General features: G+C 43.2%; 2 protein-coding genes across 5 annotated transcripts in view; one reads left to right on the forward strand and one right to left on the reverse strand.

The window, feature by feature from the left end:
- LOC138603560 (rho GTPase-activating protein 6-like) overlaps positions 1–3,220 on the reverse strand; it is an 89,364-nt gene extending 86,144 nt beyond the window's left edge. For both annotated transcript variants that reach the window (XM_069675406.1, XM_069675407.1), the window contains exon 1: positions 2,732–3,220. In XM_069675406.1, coding sequence (XP_069531507.1) covers positions 2,732–3,220 — 489 coding nt within the window. The remainder of the gene's footprint in view (positions 1–2,731) is intronic.
- Positions 3,221–6,001: 2,781 nt separating this feature from the next.
- On the forward strand, positions 6,002–17,276 carry LOC138603467 (MSL complex subunit 3-like). Of its 3 annotated transcripts, none has more exons than XM_069675258.1 (14): positions 6,002–6,205; positions 7,411–7,493; positions 7,654–7,779; positions 9,076–9,170; positions 9,253–9,350; positions 9,528–9,656; positions 9,761–9,918; positions 10,044–10,202; positions 10,285–10,520; positions 10,650–10,739; positions 12,285–12,394; positions 12,519–12,618; positions 12,731–12,815; positions 15,254–17,276. In XM_069675258.1, exons 1-14 carry the CDS (start codon positions 6,107–6,109, stop codon positions 15,351–15,353), a joined length of 1,668 nt encoding a protein of 555 aa, XP_069531359.1. In that variant the 5' UTR covers positions 6,002–6,106; the 3' UTR covers positions 15,354–17,276. The 3 variants fall into 3 exon arrangements, with proteins under 3 accessions (XP_069531359.1, XP_069531360.1, XP_069531361.1); XM_069675259.1 differs by having other exon boundaries at positions 7,684–7,779; XM_069675260.1 differs by lacking the exon at positions 15,254–17,276 and having other exon boundaries at positions 12,519–12,641; positions 12,731–12,813.
- The last annotated feature ends 296 nt before the right edge of the window (positions 17,277–17,572 follow it).

A 17,572-nucleotide genomic window follows, 5' to 3' on the forward strand; every position in this document is an offset into this window, starting at 1 on the left:
CGTCCTGTCTCTAAAATAAAAGAGAGTGCAACTCAGCTTGGTCCCTCTTTCTTTTTCTCTTCCCTATCAAAGTTATTGTTCGACCTCTTCACCTGAGAATACCGAGCTAAGACCGTTCTTCTCCTGGTAGCAATGATTTGTCGACACTGTCTGCAGAAATCAATGACAAAATTAGTTGCCAACTAATTTAATAGTCAACAATTAGTTGGTTATGCGTGTGCTTTTCATGCTGTGTGTGGACATAACATCATTTTCCGGAGCGGACTTTGCTGAGGAGTGAGCCATCTGGCATCCTTACTATCTCTGCTTTGAGCTGAGCATGCAAAACCGCGAGCGGGGAGGCGACAGGTGAACAAAACACTGCAAATTAGTGCTGGAAGATGCGACACTATTGCAGGAGCATTTTAAGAGAAAGCATGTTGAACTTGTGATACCTGTCTGAAATGGTTATTATGTGACATGCTTCTTCAGTTTGAACTTTTAAAAAGTACATTGACACTAAATCTATCTGTAATCTGCCACATTCAGAACATTCCCAACTGTTTACACTCCTTTACACTATTTTTCTTCACACCCAGCAGTGTGTGAAACCTCCCTGCAGACCAGCAACACTTCTTGGCTTCATATTTTTACAAACACTCTGAGGTGCAATAACTTCATGGTCCAGATTGTGCTAATGACTCCCAACGACTCCCAACCGATGGCCTCATGTTATCCTCAGTGGGCCGTAGTAGGGGAGGGAGGGAGGGGGGCATGGAAAACATACAGCGGTGGGAAACTCTGCAGAGTGAGAGCTTCTCGACATCTCGGAGAGGAAGAGAGGGAGGAGAGGAGAGAGCGTGGAGACGTGCCTATCAGTGTGGAGTGGAGCCGGAGCTGTTCTTTGTAAAGGGAAATGATGGGAGAGCTGTTTGAGGGGTTTCATCGGTTTGACCCTGTGACCACTTGCAGTCGTGAGAACCGAGTCCGGGGCCGTGTGTCCTTAAGACCCTTGCATCAGCACGCACACGCGCTGCTGCATGCACGCACACACTTCCAGTCGGTAATGGAAAACAAGAGGAAGACACAGGAAAGCTGCGAAAGCTGCAGGGAAATCATTGTGCCTTTTTCGCCGGTGCATGTGGACTCGTGCCAACTATGCAGCCTATAAAGCCCCCCCGCTAAAAATAAGTCGCCCAAGTATGTTTTGTTAAGGATTTCATGCGCTGCCCTCCCCTAATTCACACTCAATTTGAAGCCTATATGAAGACAAAAGCCCAACCAGCCTAAAGATGACAACAGTAGGAGGAGAAAAAGAGGATTTGGGTGCACTTCGTTGCACATTTCATGCAATTAATTAATCCTCAGACGCTCTATAAGTTTTTCTTTAGTTTCCCAGAAGGACTTTGGTGTAAGGTGGGACCCAGGTTGGAGAGGTGAAGCAGTTCTCCCCACTCCATCCCCCACTTAATTACCCATGTGCCCTTGGGCAAGACAACTCCTCCAGTTGTATTGTGCTGGTTTGATAGTGGATGGATTCCAGGTGCAGCTGTCACCGCCAGGTCAACACTCCCACTTCAAAAGCCGTAAATCTCCCAGAAGTACCCCTTTCCCACCAAAATTAGGGGGTTGACGCAGGTTTTTCAGACCAGGGAAGACCTGCTGATAAATACAGATTGTCTCTTTTCCCATTGCCAGTGAAGTATACTCCTGTTCTTCTCTGCTGCATCATGTAAACAGGGTTAGTAAACAGTGAAGATGTTACAATGTTTGGTCTTTATTGTGTCTATTACTCGACAAATTTGAAACGATGTTCGAACGTTGCTTATACGGAGACGGGCAGAATTTGTAGCTGAGAGGAGTCGCAGAAGTTACTGACGGAGCATAGCATCGCGCTGGTAAGGGGGCGGAGATTAGCGTGTCGACCCGGGTTTTGTGTTCCAATCATTGCTGATCGGAGCCGAAACGATAATTACCCGGGTCTACTGCACAGTCATTTGACCTGGGTCTGAATGCCGATTGTAACTTTCCCACTAAGCAAAAAAGCCAGGTGTTAGCGTTTTTTTTGACCAGTGGAAAAGGGGCTTAATGCTGCAACATTGCCGAACACACAGGCAACTTTCTGGGTTCAGGAGTCAAACTGTACGCTGCTGGAAAGAGATTTTAAGCAGATGTGTATCCTGGCATACAGTGGATTTGACTTGTAGGAGAAATAAACGAAGTGTAAAGCCTGCTGATTGCCTTCTCTAATTGTTCCAGGAGCTGTCTTATACAGTAGACTGCTTAAAAATCAAAGGATGGAGGTGGAGGGCACCAACATTCTGTTCAGATACTTAACTACACTCACTTACTAAATTTTAGTCATACTTTCAGGAAAATTCCGGAGAAAATGGAAAGAAACGTCAGCAATTAATCGATCCGTCAATCACAAGAAAGTTGATCAGCGACTATTTTGATTATCGAATCATTTTTTCAGCATTTTCAAGCTGAATTGTCAAATATTTTCTGGTTTTAGCTTCATAAATGTGACGATTTGCTCGTTTTCTTGCACATTTGTGATGAAAATGAAGAGTTTGGGAGTTTCAAACTGTTGGTTGGACAAAAGGCACTTTGAAGACGTCACTTTAGGCTTGCAGTTAACCGGTAGATTAATCAAAAATGAAACTTACTGCAAACATTATGAAACGACTACCTGCAGGATGATTAAAAAAACTTTCCGCACTGCACTTAAGTAAAACCTTGCAAAGTTTACCTCTGATTTCCACACAACGTAGGCGTGAGAGCTGGACGGCTGCGCTTTCCTCTGGAGCCATCTCCGCGGCGAGAACAGCGTGCCGGTGCTCCCGGACTGCGCTGCGCCGGGTCCCCTCACCAGAAACGGTAAATCCCCGGCGGTATTCCTTTTCGCGCGCTTCCCGAAATCATAGTCAAAGTGGAAGTTGGAGGATGGAGAAACATCCAAAGGTATGGAAGGGGAGGAAATGGAGGGTGATATTGGCTCTTTAAGTGTCGGAATCTTGGTGCGTAAAGACGGTTTCGCGGCCAGGCGCTCCGAAGACGCACCTGCATCCGCGGGTGCAGAAAACGATGCGCCGCTTACTCCTTCGCTCCCGTCGCCGCAGTGTCTTATGATAGCAGGGTCCAGGCTACGGGTCTGGCGTAGCCTCCGTTTGGTTATGGCTTTGGAGGCAGGAGAGGAGCAGGAGAAGACGCTGTTGAGGAGTCCGTGAGCGGCAGACATGTCTCCGGATTTTGGATATCACATCAGCGCTGCTCAGTGTGTCTCTCTGAAGCCCCCGCGCGACTTTAAGACACGAGTTTAGTGTTGTTCCATTAAAAATAAGGTCCGAGTTGGTGAAGGGTTGCACTGTGTTGCATTTGGCTGCTAAAGCTGCGCAAAGTGGAGAAAGGGAAAGTCTTCTTTTCCTCCTCTTGCGCACTGGGCATTCCCAAACCAGAGGGGAGTGAGGAGTTTGTGAGTGTGTAAGAGTGTGGGAGGGGGTTAAGAAAACTTTACATCACAGCTTGCATAGAAAATGTTTAGCTTATTACTAATTTAATGTCAGTTTTAAAGAGAGAACTTTAAATCCCTCTAAATTACCTCCATCAGGTGGTGATAACTTTCACTTTCCTCCACCAAACCCCATGCAAAAAAAGCACGATTTAATCCTCTGTCGCCTGAAACAGTTTACACCACTTTGACACCGCTTTTTTCCGCTCCCTTTGCAATGATTAATGTGGCACAAGATGAGATTCTATAATTAATAAGTTAATTCTCATAAAGTTAATTAGGCAGGCAGACAGACACAATTAGACGAGCAGAAGGTCGGGGCTCTCAGACAGACATGATTCAGCCGGGGATGGAAATAGGTTTATTAATCCGTGTCTCCCATTAATCCACCTCGCTGTCTGGGAATAATAATAGGCCTATCAGTGAGGCCTGCTGTGTGCTATTATTAGCCAAACAATAAGTGAGCCGTAGGATTAATAGCCGATGCTTTTCTTTATACACCTGTGGCTATACTCCAGACATTTGTTTACACAGATGCTTTAGGAGGAGCTCTGTCATTTCTGTTGTGATTGCTTTGTGAGTGTGAGAGAAAAGGAGAGAGAGAGGGAGAGGGCCGGAGCATGTGTGGCCCAGTGTGTGAAAGTATGGGAAAAATGAAAAGAGACAGCAGGGGTCTGGAGAGGAGGGTGCCGGATGGCTGATAAAGGAGCTTATGAAGCTGCGCCGCATGACACGCTTGCACACATACACACACAGCATGACATGACACTGATAACAGCTGAGATAAATTTGACCCTTCTAAAAACAGTCTGCAAGGGGAAAAGAGCGAGACGCGGACTGAGGGAAAACAGGAGAGGGAATTATGGAAAGAAAACATTGTGTTTTGCATTATAAAAGTTTATGGGAACTTAAGGCATTGTTGCCATGAACTGTGCCCATGCTACTCCTGGGAAATAAGCCAAAAACAACAGTAAAATGGAACAATGCAACAGTATTATACAGACATGTTCCCTTATAGGCTCTTGCAGCATCCTTGACTTTTCTTCTGGCGCCCTTACGCTCTTTTTCTTAAAGACAATCTGTGCATTGCATGTTACTAATACCTAACCATGGAAAACACATAATGCGAAACAGTGATCATTTGACATGACTGTCAAAATACATCAGACGCGGTCAGGGTCGAAAGGGAACGAGAACAGATCAACAGAGCTACACTTGAGCCGCTCACGTTCAGCGTTATATACACACTGTCCATATTTGGTATACGATATTAGAGCAGAGCGGCCTGAAACCATTTTAAGCAAAATGAGGCGAGATTGAGCTCCAGCTGTACAGACGGGGTTTCCTGTGCCGGGGATCAGTGTTACATTTCATTGTCCAAGCATGTTAGGCAGATATGAATGGAAAGGTCACAAGGTCAGGGACAAAAGAAGGTTTAGATATGAAATCTTTAACAATAAATCAGTAATACAAGGTCTATTTTTAGACTCATGTATATTATTTATGTTGTAAAGAGGAAGCAACCCTATAATTCCCGATGTATAACTTACTATGTATCTATCTCACCAAAGATTTCATGTGTTTCTTTGCGCACATGTAAACAACCCCACATTGTATATATGTAAGAGCCACCATATTGTTCCAATAGAGGACTATTAGATTATTGAGGCATGGTGAATTTTCTTTTACTGCATTTCCCTCAAGGAAAAAATACTTTCCATGCACTGATTACCATAACAGCATGCTTTGCCCCTCTAAGCTATGGGGTATGATACCCAGGTTGCTTTATTTGTATAGAGTAGTTTAATATAGATATTTAATCTTAGCAGAGTTGTAAGTGAGGCCATTTGATACCATCCAATATAATGCCCACAGGTTCTTAATAATTTGGATGTCATGGATGACTAAACAGACACAGATGGCTTCCATCTTTCAGGAGATTTTCTCTGAGGGTCCCTTGTGGGACCTATTTTATCATATGGATTTAAAGATAATTAATATGTTAAAATGTAATGCAAAGTAAATTGGGATAATTGCTAATGAGTAGAATGATGTTTTAAAGCTAATACAAATCGACAAAGCAGCTTAGTTGTGAATTTAAAAAGTTTTTTGCTCCTATACTGACACCTGTTGGCTTCTCTTCGTAATTACACCCACTAATACGGTGTCCGTGAAAGACAATTCCAAGTTTTTGAATTGCCTTTTTTCATGCTGCCTTCAGTGTTATGAGAGATGTTATAGATGTACGGTATATTCGTGTGTTACTCTAACAGAGACTTGCCAGCTGCCTTCACACATGAGTGGCACGGTAATAATAATTTAATTAAGTTGATACTAAATTTGCATGTAAGTGATATTTAGTTTTAGGCTTGGTTTTGTTATGAATGCGTATGTTAAAGTACATGTTTGCGCAATCCTTGGGTCTGAATGGAAAATTACGAGGACACATTGAAGGCAGCATTAGAAAGAGTTGCATTGCTCCCACAACAGCGCCATCCCTGTATCGTCTGTTTTTGTAGAGGCCCCTTCATGGAAAAGTGTTTGGCAGGGAAAGGGTTAAGGAGTTTCTAGGGTCCAGATCGATGCCCCCTCTCCCCCACATGTCGCCATGAACAAATGAATTCGCGGGGAATCAAATACCAGTATCACAAAGGAGAAAGAGTCCTGTGCTTTGAACCCGACCCCACCAAGGCTAAAGTGTTGTATGACGCTAAGGTAATGTTATCTGCGAGTAATTTAGCTTTGCGTTGTTTTGACTTTATACGAACGAATGATTTTACTGGAAACACTGGATTGTGACGTGTGGGTTAAATGAAACAGCCCCAACACCACTTAGGCCGCAGAAAAATTACGCTAACTATTGTTGCTACGGTACAGCTAGCTGTTGCACAGTTTCCGGGTACATTATATTGCACATTATTTTTCTATATAAAGTTATAACGTTTGATAAAATTACGACTTTCTGTAGCTGTTGGTTCATTTCAATAAAGGAGGATTTACAAGGCATTTCAGCCAAATTCATTTGCTAATGCTTGATGTCATTTAGAAAACACTAAAGTAGTAATTGCTGGGTTGCTAGCTTTACCATCCATAGCAACGGCAACGTTTACGACACATGTCTGATGAACACATCAACATATCTGCAGCGGCTAGATGCTAACGTGGCTAGCACCGGTATTGCAACGTTAATATAAACGACTTTTTTCCGTCTACGCGTTGTATGTTGACTAAGAAGATACTGTGTTTAAAGAAGGCAAAATGCCCCAGTTGAGTTTGAGCAGTATTTGGTTGTCGGCAAGTACGCAATGCCCTTTTTACTAATTGGCTCGTTAGCTAGCAAGCTACCACTGATGGGCAGGAATGGGCTGTTTGTTTACATCAACGCATTTCTGTATTTTGCTAACTGTTGTTAGCTAACAGTTAGCATTGACTTCATGCCTGTTTATTAAAACGATATTCCATTGTGGTATTGTTACGGAAGAACTGCTGCTACTACTGCTTTCAACATTTCTAGAGCAAAATATTAGCTAACGTTGAGCCTGTTAGCATAGTATTAGTGTTATAGATCGTATAAGCTAAACTATTAGCCAGAGCTTTCATCACACAAGTTATTACAATACTAAATGAGATGCGATAAAATGAATGACAAACAGAATAATACTCACTTGCCATTGTGTTTCTACTCAACTTTGAATTTGGAGCAATGTTCATGTTCAATTATTCTAAATCATGACTTGCAAAGCAGCTAGTGTCTTTCAAAGTGTAAAGTCTCAATACGTTCTTAAAACATGCTTAAAAACAGTGCTTGAGTAAATACACATACTTTCCAATTTCTTGAGTGTTAAAATCAGCTGAATAACTGATCTTCAAACAACAAAGGCCTTTAACAAAACTTTACTGATTGTGTGTTCATGTTACAGGTCCTTGATGTCTTGTTAGGATCAGATGGACATGGAAGAAGAATCCCAAAGTACCTGATTCACTTCAACGGTTGGAACAGGAGGTAGCATTCATTGTTTTTCTTACTCGATGAACACGTAGTAACTGTCACCACATATATGTAACTATATCATACACATTGTAATGTTTATCATTGCAGAATCTCATATTCATCAACTTGTGTAGTCATGTAGCTATGAAACACTGCTGTCAAACCATGCAAGTCTGTGTGATTTTTATTTTTTGAAATGTAGCTGGGATCGTTGGGCTGCAGAAGATCATGTCCTAAGGGACACTGAGGAAAACCGTAGATTGCAACATAAACTGGCTCGCAAAGCTCTAGGTCGCATGTAAGTTCATGTTATATTCATTCAATTAGTTAAAGAGGTTAATACCATCCAAATGTATAACCTCTGATTATATTCATATGTATGTTTATCACTTAGGTCTCTCTTTGGTCAGAATGCAGGAAAAAAGTGGTCAACTTTTATGTCACTCTAGGTCAAAATACATCCCAATTCTGTGCCTGGTTGACATCTTCAAATTCTTTTATAAGATGTGTTTCTGTGAAGCCATTCATGTTATGATCCCAGCACTCCTGGTTCTGACTCCACATCGACACAAACCCTGGTAAAGAAGGAGCAGCCATTGCACCACTAAAAGCCCTAATTAAAAAATGGCCCTTTTCCCCCTCATCCTCGTTCTTGTGATCACCTCCTCACGTCACTGGCTTCCACTGCACATCAACTTACATAAATGCTGACTTCAGTTGCCTTGATGTTTACTTCTGTACATATTTGTGATCAGTCAAAATCAGCTGTATAAGACGCACTTTTTTACATTTTTTTTTTCATCTAAAAAGTGGGCTGTGTCCATACTGTTGCGATCAATATACCACTATAAAATGCAAAGAGAGGTATGTTATTGTGTTACGGTATTTTACCCAGAAGATGGCGCTATCTGGATGTCAAGTGGTGACGTCACATCACCACATTAAACTGTTTCCGTGTTTAAAGCCCCTACAACATCTCCTATTTACAGTACACTGCAGTGCTGTTTTCCTAGCTGTTTTAAGTGAGGAAAACGAACTTGATTGTTGCTAACGCTTCGTCCGTGCATGCACCGTCATGATCCGCCACCCTCACAACAATCAAAGTTACCGTAGGCTGCAAGCTACCGCTAGCTATAGCCCCTTCAGCGCTAGCTGCAAACTCGACATGGTGAAATAGATGGTAGGCTGTGTGTGTTTTAAATAAAAAAATAAATTGAAATAGTGTTGAAATAACTTTTAATAAATAGCTATAGAAAACCCCTTTCCCTCTGGGATATCCCCAAAAACAGACTGCGTCTTATATTCCAGATTTTACGGTCAGTGGAAGACAATCCAGTTCACATCGGAAACGTATATAAAACGAAATGTGGTGCTTGCAGTGTGAGCATAGACTTATTGTTTAATAAAAACGAGTTGGCTGATATGGCTGTTGACTTCAGAGAGGCACAGTGTATGTCAGTGACCATACATGACACTTGTAACTCAAACCACCTCTGTCAGTGTCTGCAGCCACATGTTTTGAATATGACCTTGTTCTATCTTTAGACTGGAATGGTACAGATAGCGTCTGTTGTGTTTTCTGTCCTGGCTGTAGGAAGAAAAAGGGATGGGCGAAGCGGCGGCGTCGTCAGTCCGGTACTAAATCTTCTCTGAAGACTCTCCCTAAGGAGGACGACAGTGATGACGCATGTGAGAAAACCCCCCTCTCTGTATTCGCTCCCAGTCTCCCTTAGCAATCAAAGTAATCCCTCTTTATTTTGTCGCCTTCTAGGTTTGATCTCGTCGTCAGACAGCAGTGACGTTGACGATTCTGACCCTGAATCTTCAAATAGTGGGGAAAGCACTTTCTCTGAAGATATTAACAAAATGGTGAGAGGGCTTAGTGAAGTTTCAATCCTTAATTTCCTTGTTTCCAGTAAAGTCATATCACACCTGTTATCTTCAAGGTTAATCATGCTCCAATTGGCTAAATTGATTCCTATAAAAGAAACCTAAAGACGTTTCTGTAGACCACCTACCAACAGGTGCATTTCTTGTATGTTTCAGAGGGTTGAGCCTGAAATTAATGTTAAAAGGGAAAGTGAGGAGAAGATCGTCCATGTTGACATCAGCATTCCAGATGCTCTGAAAAAGAAACTGGAGGATGACTGCTTCTACATCAACAAGAGGAAGAAGGTATAAGCAATTTGATTGTTCTTTTCCATTGTGTATGTATGGATCAAATTAGCTTCGATTGGCATGGTAAGATGTCCATAAGCGGCAGTGTCGTTCTCTCCTAGCTGGTGATGGTTCCCTGTCAGACAAATGTGGTGCACATCCTCGAGTCCTACGTCAAGCACTTTGCCATCAACAAAGCGTTCATGGCCAATGAGAGGTACCGGCGTCAGCAGAGCACCACGCAGAGCAGCAGCCCGCAGCCCATCCCTCCGGAGAAGAGGTGAGTCTGCACACACCGTGAACATGAAGATTTGATTAATTTCTACATCTGGCAAAGGCCCCACTTAGGCTGTGTTTGCATGATTACAAATGTTAGCATACTGACAGGTTTTCCTGTGTTTTAAGCGAGGAGTTATGTAAGGAGATGGTCGACGGCCTGAGGATCACGTTTGACTTCACTTTACCCATGATCCTCCTCTACCCCTGTGAGCAAGCCCAGTTCAAAAAGGTCAGCTCCTCCAGGCTTTTCCTGGCCGCCAACGAGAGCTCCCCTTGCTCCAGCAGGTAAGTTCCTTCAAGGCTTACTGTATGTGTCTTGTGCTCTACCATCAAGCTATAAGCCCTTTTCTTCTATTTGTGTACATAGCGCCCAACGAGACCGCAGCCCAAGCCCACTGGGGCACAACCCACCCACCCCCCAATCTACAGACAGTCAACCAGCGCTGAGTGATATTTCTGCCACCACGCCCACCGCCCCAGCTCCCACCCCGAAACGCCGGCGTCACCCTGACATGGACTGTATCTCATACCAGTCGCAGTCACTGAGACGCTCCACCAGAAACACGTCAGGAGGCGACCGGCCTGCTGAAGGAAGCAGTGGAGGTAAACAGTTCAAACAATATTCACTGCACAGGAAGGGAATAATCTACTCTTTAATGTTTTATTCAAATTGTAAGTAATCTTTTATGTTTTGTGAAGCATTTTGTAACACTTTACTTTGTGATGGTTCAGGTGGAGGTAGTGCCACAGCGTCCCCGCAGCTCAAACGCCGCTTGGTGGACACTTCGTCTCAGCCAAAGTTCTTCCTCAACCTAGAAAGAAGTAAGCTTACAGGACCTAATACTTTAAATAAAAGCTCATTCAACTCCAACTGTAAAATCCAACCTAACAATGTTAAGCTTTTTAACAATAGTTTCCCCATTTTTTTTTACTTAATTGTGAGCTAGTAGGACTTTTTAGTTCTGTTCATGTCAAAAAACATCTGAACAATGAATCTCTTAGTGGCTTGCAATCACAACCTTTGCAGTAAGGCCATGTCAATACGTACACAGGAGTTTTCCAAACCCCCCCGTCCACACAAGCACGGTTATAAAAAATCGCTGTCCAAACGAAAACTTGAAAACACAACAGAAACGTTGTCATGAGAATGCCACACCAACAGGTGGCGATATAGCCCAGTCATGCAAAGAAGAAAATCGCGGCCGCTCAAAAAATCTATTGCCTGAAGACTACCAGGCGAGCTGCAATGGTGCATCGAGTATACACTATCGCTACCATATCCGTCCCGGCTGCCCGATCCGTTCTGCAACTGCTCATACTAATTCCTGCCCAATTTGTACCTCACTTGTGAACGATTGACGGCAGCAAAACAACACCATATTAGACAAATACACTACACTGCAATATAAATAACAGCACGTGGCTGTTATTAGCCAACATAAAAGCACAGAAAGGATGCACAACTGCTTCTTTTATTAACATAGATTGTTAAAAGAACTCTGTATCATACATACTAAATAGCTAATTTGGTAAAACTAGCTAATTTGACAGCCGACCCAATGACACAACTCTCTAATCTAATGTTACACGCCAATTCAACCGCCAGCACACGAACACAACTCTCTCAAGTCGAGCGATGCATTCTGGAACAGATCGGGCAGTGTCATTAAACAGGTTCAATTCTGCGCATGCGCTGACTTTTGCGCATGCGCAGAACGGACCAGGCAGCCGGGACGGATGGGGTACTGACATACACCTCAATGTAGTGGACGAGTAACTGTACATATACTGTATGTCTAAACATGTAAAAATTCCTATTAGCACGGTTAGAAGCATCACTGTTTTTGTCACGTCCGTCGTTTTGCAAGGAATGTCGCCTCACAAAAGGAGATAACAGCACACAGCCTGACGCCACGAGCCAAAAGCGTATGTGTAGACATAGCCTAAAGCTTCTTCAAAGGTCATATATAAAATAGTTCCATGTGTTTTTGTGGTATAGTCTATAAAGATCATCCTTAATATCTGTTAACAAATATTAGAGAAAAGACCTTTTCAAAAACATAGCAGCAAAGGCGGAAAAGGGGATTAATGGTATAAATGACATCTCTGGTCCATAGTCACATGTGTTTGACAAGTACAGATGTGGCTTGTGAGACAAGTCTACTGTTCTGATCAGGACAATACAAAATACAGCTTTATTACATTTAACCATATTCATTGCAGGGGCAACTCTTGTCCATGTAGTAACCAGTTTGGCCCAGTAGATGGTGCTATCGTACTTCTTTCCTGCCACATTCATCCCCTCTCAAGTGCTCCTGAGGTTAACATTTCTCCCTCTCTGTCTCAACTTTGTTTCTGTTGACACAGAAACTCCTGTGCACAGTGGCTCGTCGTCGCCGTTGCCCTTGACACCAAGCAAAGAGCGAAGTGGGCCTTTCTATGGCCTGGAGAGCCGGAGAAACAATGAGCTAAATGAGGTGATAAGATCGATACAAAAGTTGCCTCCCTCATTACTGGGAGAGAATTTAAGCAACCTCTGAATTGTTATTGTGTGACCTTTCTATAGCACCTAGTGTTTGACACTGACACTTTGTCAACCAGGTCCTAAGTTGGAAGCTGACTCCAGATAATTACCCTCTGCACGACCAGCCTCCTCCACCCTCCTACCTGTATGGAGCACAGCACCTCCTCCGGCTTTTTGGTTGGTGTTTCTGATCATCCAACGTGATTTCCCTTTTATTTAATTGATTTATTCGATTCCATTCCCGTGTCTGCAAACATTCCCAAGCTCTCTGTCTTTGCGTCTCTTCCAGTGAAGCTTCCTGAGATCCTGGGGAAGATGCAGATTCCTGAGAGGAATCTCCGAGCCCTGGTCAAGCATTTGGAGCTCTTTCTCAGGTAACTTTTTGTTCAGCTATCTATCTAATGTATTACCGTGATGCCAAGGGGTCTCGGAGGAAAGTGCTGTAAAAGCAGAAGAAGGACAGAAAGAATTTAATTAAAGTAGGTTAAACAGTACAGCTCTGAGGGTAGAGTTCCAATCTTTGGTTTCCTGAGGCCTGCAGGCTTACAGTTCCTTCACTGAGACATTCAGGCATAATATTGAAATGTCATTCCCTTCTTTTAAAAGTGGATTGTGCTGTCAGGTGGACGGAAACTGTGTGAAATCGTGTATCATTTCCTCGGAGGGTAAATCATTAAGAAGACGAGGTGCTGCATTCAATTACCGGGACGTTGGAAAGGAAGCACTTAGGCTTTAAAATGCACCTTGCTAATAACCTGCACGGTTCATTTAACAGGGTTTGACCCAAGCTTATTAGTAAGCTGAGAGAAGTTCTCATTTCACAAGGAGAGAGGTGTGTAACGTGGAAGGTATCTGCACGGTCTCAATCACATTTTATGACTTATGAGCGCCCTGTTATAGTGAAAGGCATGGTAGACTGCTTCTCATCATCAAGCAGGAGATTAAAAGATGACTGACTCGCAATAGCATTCATAAAAAGACAAAAATGGTGATTGTCCGGACATTTTTTCTACACAAAAATCTAGAATAACCGAAATAAAAAAGTCAAGGAAGAGTGGGAGGTTGAGGGAAGGGGAGAGATGGAGTGAGAAAGAGCATGTGTTAGAGGGAGGGAGATGAGTGGGCGTTACACAAGCGCGGGAGTCTAATCTTTAAATCCTCCCGAGCGATCTTCAGTTCAGCCGGTCCCAAACCTGGGGGATTTAGGTCCTCTCGTTCTCTTAATCAAACAAACGCAGTACCGACTTCTGCCACTGAGCAGTGCTGTGGAGCAACTCCTGAACTCACTCACAGGGTGGGCACGGGGACAGGCCTGAGTCCAAGGGCCAGAATTATCTCTATTTGACCACTCGACCACAAACGGGGATATAAATAACTGGAGCTCAGTAGTGGTGCCACAAATATAACAAGGTGGTGTGTGATAATAGTGAGAGCTGGCATTCAGCTTGTGGGAAGAGACAGGGTTGCAGCACTTATGGCAGCAACAGTATACTTCTTTCTTATTCTTTCAGCAGCATTTGCAGCTCCTCTTGACTTGATGCATTGTTGGGATAAGTCGAGGAAAGTTTTGTAGTCTTTAATTCACTGCAGTCGCATTGGACTACAAATCACTGGTGCATCTGTTTTCGTACATTATCTGCAAGATGGCACAGACTACAACTTGGATGCAAAGAAGTGCTCACTTTGCATGCACATATGCCATTCATAAGACAGTATTGATGATATTCAATGCTGAAAACATTCATATTTTCAGTGTCTGAGTCTCTGCAGGACACTGGCCCACAGTCTTTCGGGACGCATGCCTTTTACTCTGAAACAAGCCTCGTGGCAGATTGTGCAGAGCGAGAAAAGAACTGATTGATGTCCCAGAGACTGGAGTGCAATGCATTCTGGGATTTGGCCACAGTTGATCTCTCACTCCCCTTTTCTCCGCAAGAATGATTACGATTAAGTGTGGGAATCTGCCTGTGTGTGTACATGTGTACACTGATTTACAATGTGTACGGCCAAAGCGGCTTGCCTTGAGTTATTACTCATTTTACAGAAATGAAGATTAGCACGAGGCTGTAATTGTGGAACTAGAATATTTTTCAATCAATAAATAAACATCAATGAATCTCTTTTTGTTTTTGAAGCAAAGAACGAGGCTTAAACAAACTTTCATTAGACAAAATCTTACTCATGATTGATTCACGCTCTTTTAGACACTCGCATCTTCCCTTTATTCGCCCATTAAGTTGTCTTGTTTGTTATTCCTTGTCAAAGCGTTCTTAAGTTCTCCTCTGATGAGGATAATTTGTTTGCATTGAGATTAGGAAGGCCGGTGGAGCTAAGATGAGATGGCAAGATTTAGAGGATTTGGCCGAGTAGCGGATACTAAGAAGATTCCGGATTAGTTTTCCCCGCTACTGATTAGATGAGAGGGAGGGGAGGGCGGGGGGATTTTTCACTCTTTCGCTCTCTGACTGCTGGTCGGCCATTCTCATGGTCGGTCTTTCTGTCAGGGCGATTGGTTCTCTGTTGGTGGTGGTATGGGGATGGATATAGGGGGCTTTGTCTCTGACATGGATCCCCCCGGCAGAGGGCAAGGGGTCTGGGATTTATGCGGAATCAGCCAGGGATATCTAGGAAAACCAGAAGTTGTAGTGAACTGAAACGTGCCATTTTTCTTTGCTTCTTCTAAGCCCACCGTGCCCGCGCTGTTTGTCATGTGACGCAATACGGCTTATGTTTAATATTCAACGTTGAGCAAAATTTCTCAAAAATGTCCCTCTCTTGCACCTTCCTCTTCCCCTCCCTCTCTCTCTTTTAGGTTTCTGGCAGAGTTCCATGAGGATTTTTTCCCTGAGTCTGCATATGTGTCCGCATCAGAGGCCCACTACAACATGAAACAACCACGGCCGATTTATTGAAGGAGACGTCTGCAATTGTGTTTCCTTCCCTTGCTTGTCCCTGACCTACCAGCTTGTCTAGACTGACCTGGTCTGAGCTCGAGCACTGAGGAAACAAATATCAGGTCTCTCTGGAGTTGTTTTCCTGGACCAACCTTTGTGTTTTTTCCTTTAGCAAAACATGTGCTTCCCTGCCATTGCCTTGTGGACCCTGCTTCTTCTAGCATACCACTAACCCTCACCTATGTGTGGAACTGTCCTGCATGTTAAGCTACCCTGCCTTGCTTTGCTTCAATGTACTGCTCCGAGGCATGTCGAAGGCTGTGTGTTGCTGGCGCAGCTTTGTTGTTGGCCCCATGTTGGATTTAATTCAAAGGAGACTGCTTCTGTTCAGTCCCTGTATTTGCTACTTGGTCGAAACTTTTTAAGGCCATGCTAAGTCTGGAAAGTTCTCCAGCCTGACTGAATAAGTTGTAGAAGTGGGCAAAATCGAGCCCTTTTTCCAACCTGCTTTGAGCTCCTTTTGAGGCCGTCATGGCCGCAGTCTTGGAATAATGCTTCCTCTTGTCTAGAATGCAAAGGGACCTTATTTTGTTCTCTGTTCTGCTTGCCTAAACTAATATGCCAGGTTGGCTGTTTGTTAGCCTAGCCTCTCTGTAAGTATCGACCTCCCATGCAGCACCGCCCGGGATCCTCTCCTGGAAGTGACTCCTCCATAACTACAGAAGGACTTGCTCCTCCATGCTTCGCTGCTTTCGCTAAGCAGTTCTAACTTCATGACTCTTGCTACCAGGAAGGCTGTTTTTCCTCTGGATTTTTCTTTAGTATTTCTCTTGTGTATACTGTAACATTTAATATGTAATGGGCACTTAGTGTCCATTAAGTATTATCTAATGTTTTGCTTTTTATGTTATCCTTTACGTGTCTGATAGCAGCTTTTTATTAGCATTTTTGCTGCCTGTTCCTCTCACAATGGCAACCCTATAACAAAACAGATAAGGCACAATGGCCAGTATACAAAAGTACCTTATGTTGAATTTTCATACAAGGAGAAATCCCATATCTTGTTCTTAAGCTAGCTATTCTAAGCTGGCTATTGAATTCCAGAAAGATTTGACAATCACTTTAATATGTCAAAAACCCAATTTACTCTTTAGCTGTGTCACAATCCAGGGGCTGCATCCTTCGATGGCCGTATTTGAAGGCCGATTGCGTCACAGCGGCACGTCAAAGGCTGTCCCAATTTCAAGGCTCCTTCAGATGCGTTCGGCAAATGCATCCTCCTTTTCCCAGGCCACGACAACGGCCCAATCCCGAGATTTAATGCACGCCGATTCAAACGAGATGGCGGACTCGAAATCGAAAAAGCCAGAGGTACACATCAACAAATTATCTTTAAAATAATAGGTTAAGTTATCTGTTGCTAGGCGACAGGAGTGACGTTTGGTGAGACCGTCTCATTTCAGTTTGGCTTCATTAACGGTCTACGCATGCTTTGAATGGCGCATCCTCCATAGACCGCCTCCTTCGAAGGCTGCAGCCTCTGGCCTGGGACATGGCTTATGTGACTTAAAACGAAACAACCATTGCCGCTGATTTGTAAATGCAACATAAGCGATTGTCATGCTCACTGGTCATGACATTGTGAAAATGTAAATAAAAAAATGTGTTATTTATTTTCTGTTCAAACCACTGGATCACTCTGTTCATGTTTGTAGAATTGGTTGTTAAATACTTTACAAGGCTCATTTGAGATTTGATAATACACAATAGGTTTGTCTCATCTGTTTTCTTGACTTGTATGTTTCATACAGTAAGTCTATGTTTCCCTTGTAATGTACATATGTAGATTTTCCATAGGATGTTAGACTTTTCTACTGTGTTATTTTAAAAGGTGCTTTTCCTTTTGGTTGCGTTTGAGTTGAAATAAAGCTCATAATCTGCCTCACATATACTGTATATAAAGCACCATGTGTCTGTGCTTACACTGCTTTAGGTGATTCCAGGCATGTACATATTTCTACTCTTGTACCTAAGCCCTGCACCTTCTCCTGCCTTTGTACTTTTCACTGTAAGATAAAACAGCTGAGTGCATGCAAATGCGCTCGAGTTATTGAACTCACCTCACAAAGCACGCCTCTATTAAAAGTTAAATGTAGACAGGAGACTTTTATCAGCTACCTTAACCTTCCATGTCCCCTGACTATAGCTGATTAAAAAGTTAGCGCCTGAAATTGCTG

Source organism: Semicossyphus pulcher, unplaced genomic scaffold (assembly GCF_022749685.1).
Source record: "Semicossyphus pulcher isolate SPU_LCO1_2020_fin unplaced genomic scaffold, fSemPul1.0.p SCAF_24, whole genome shotgun sequence".
NCBI lineage: Eukaryota > Metazoa > Chordata > Actinopteri > Labriformes > Labridae > Semicossyphus > Semicossyphus pulcher.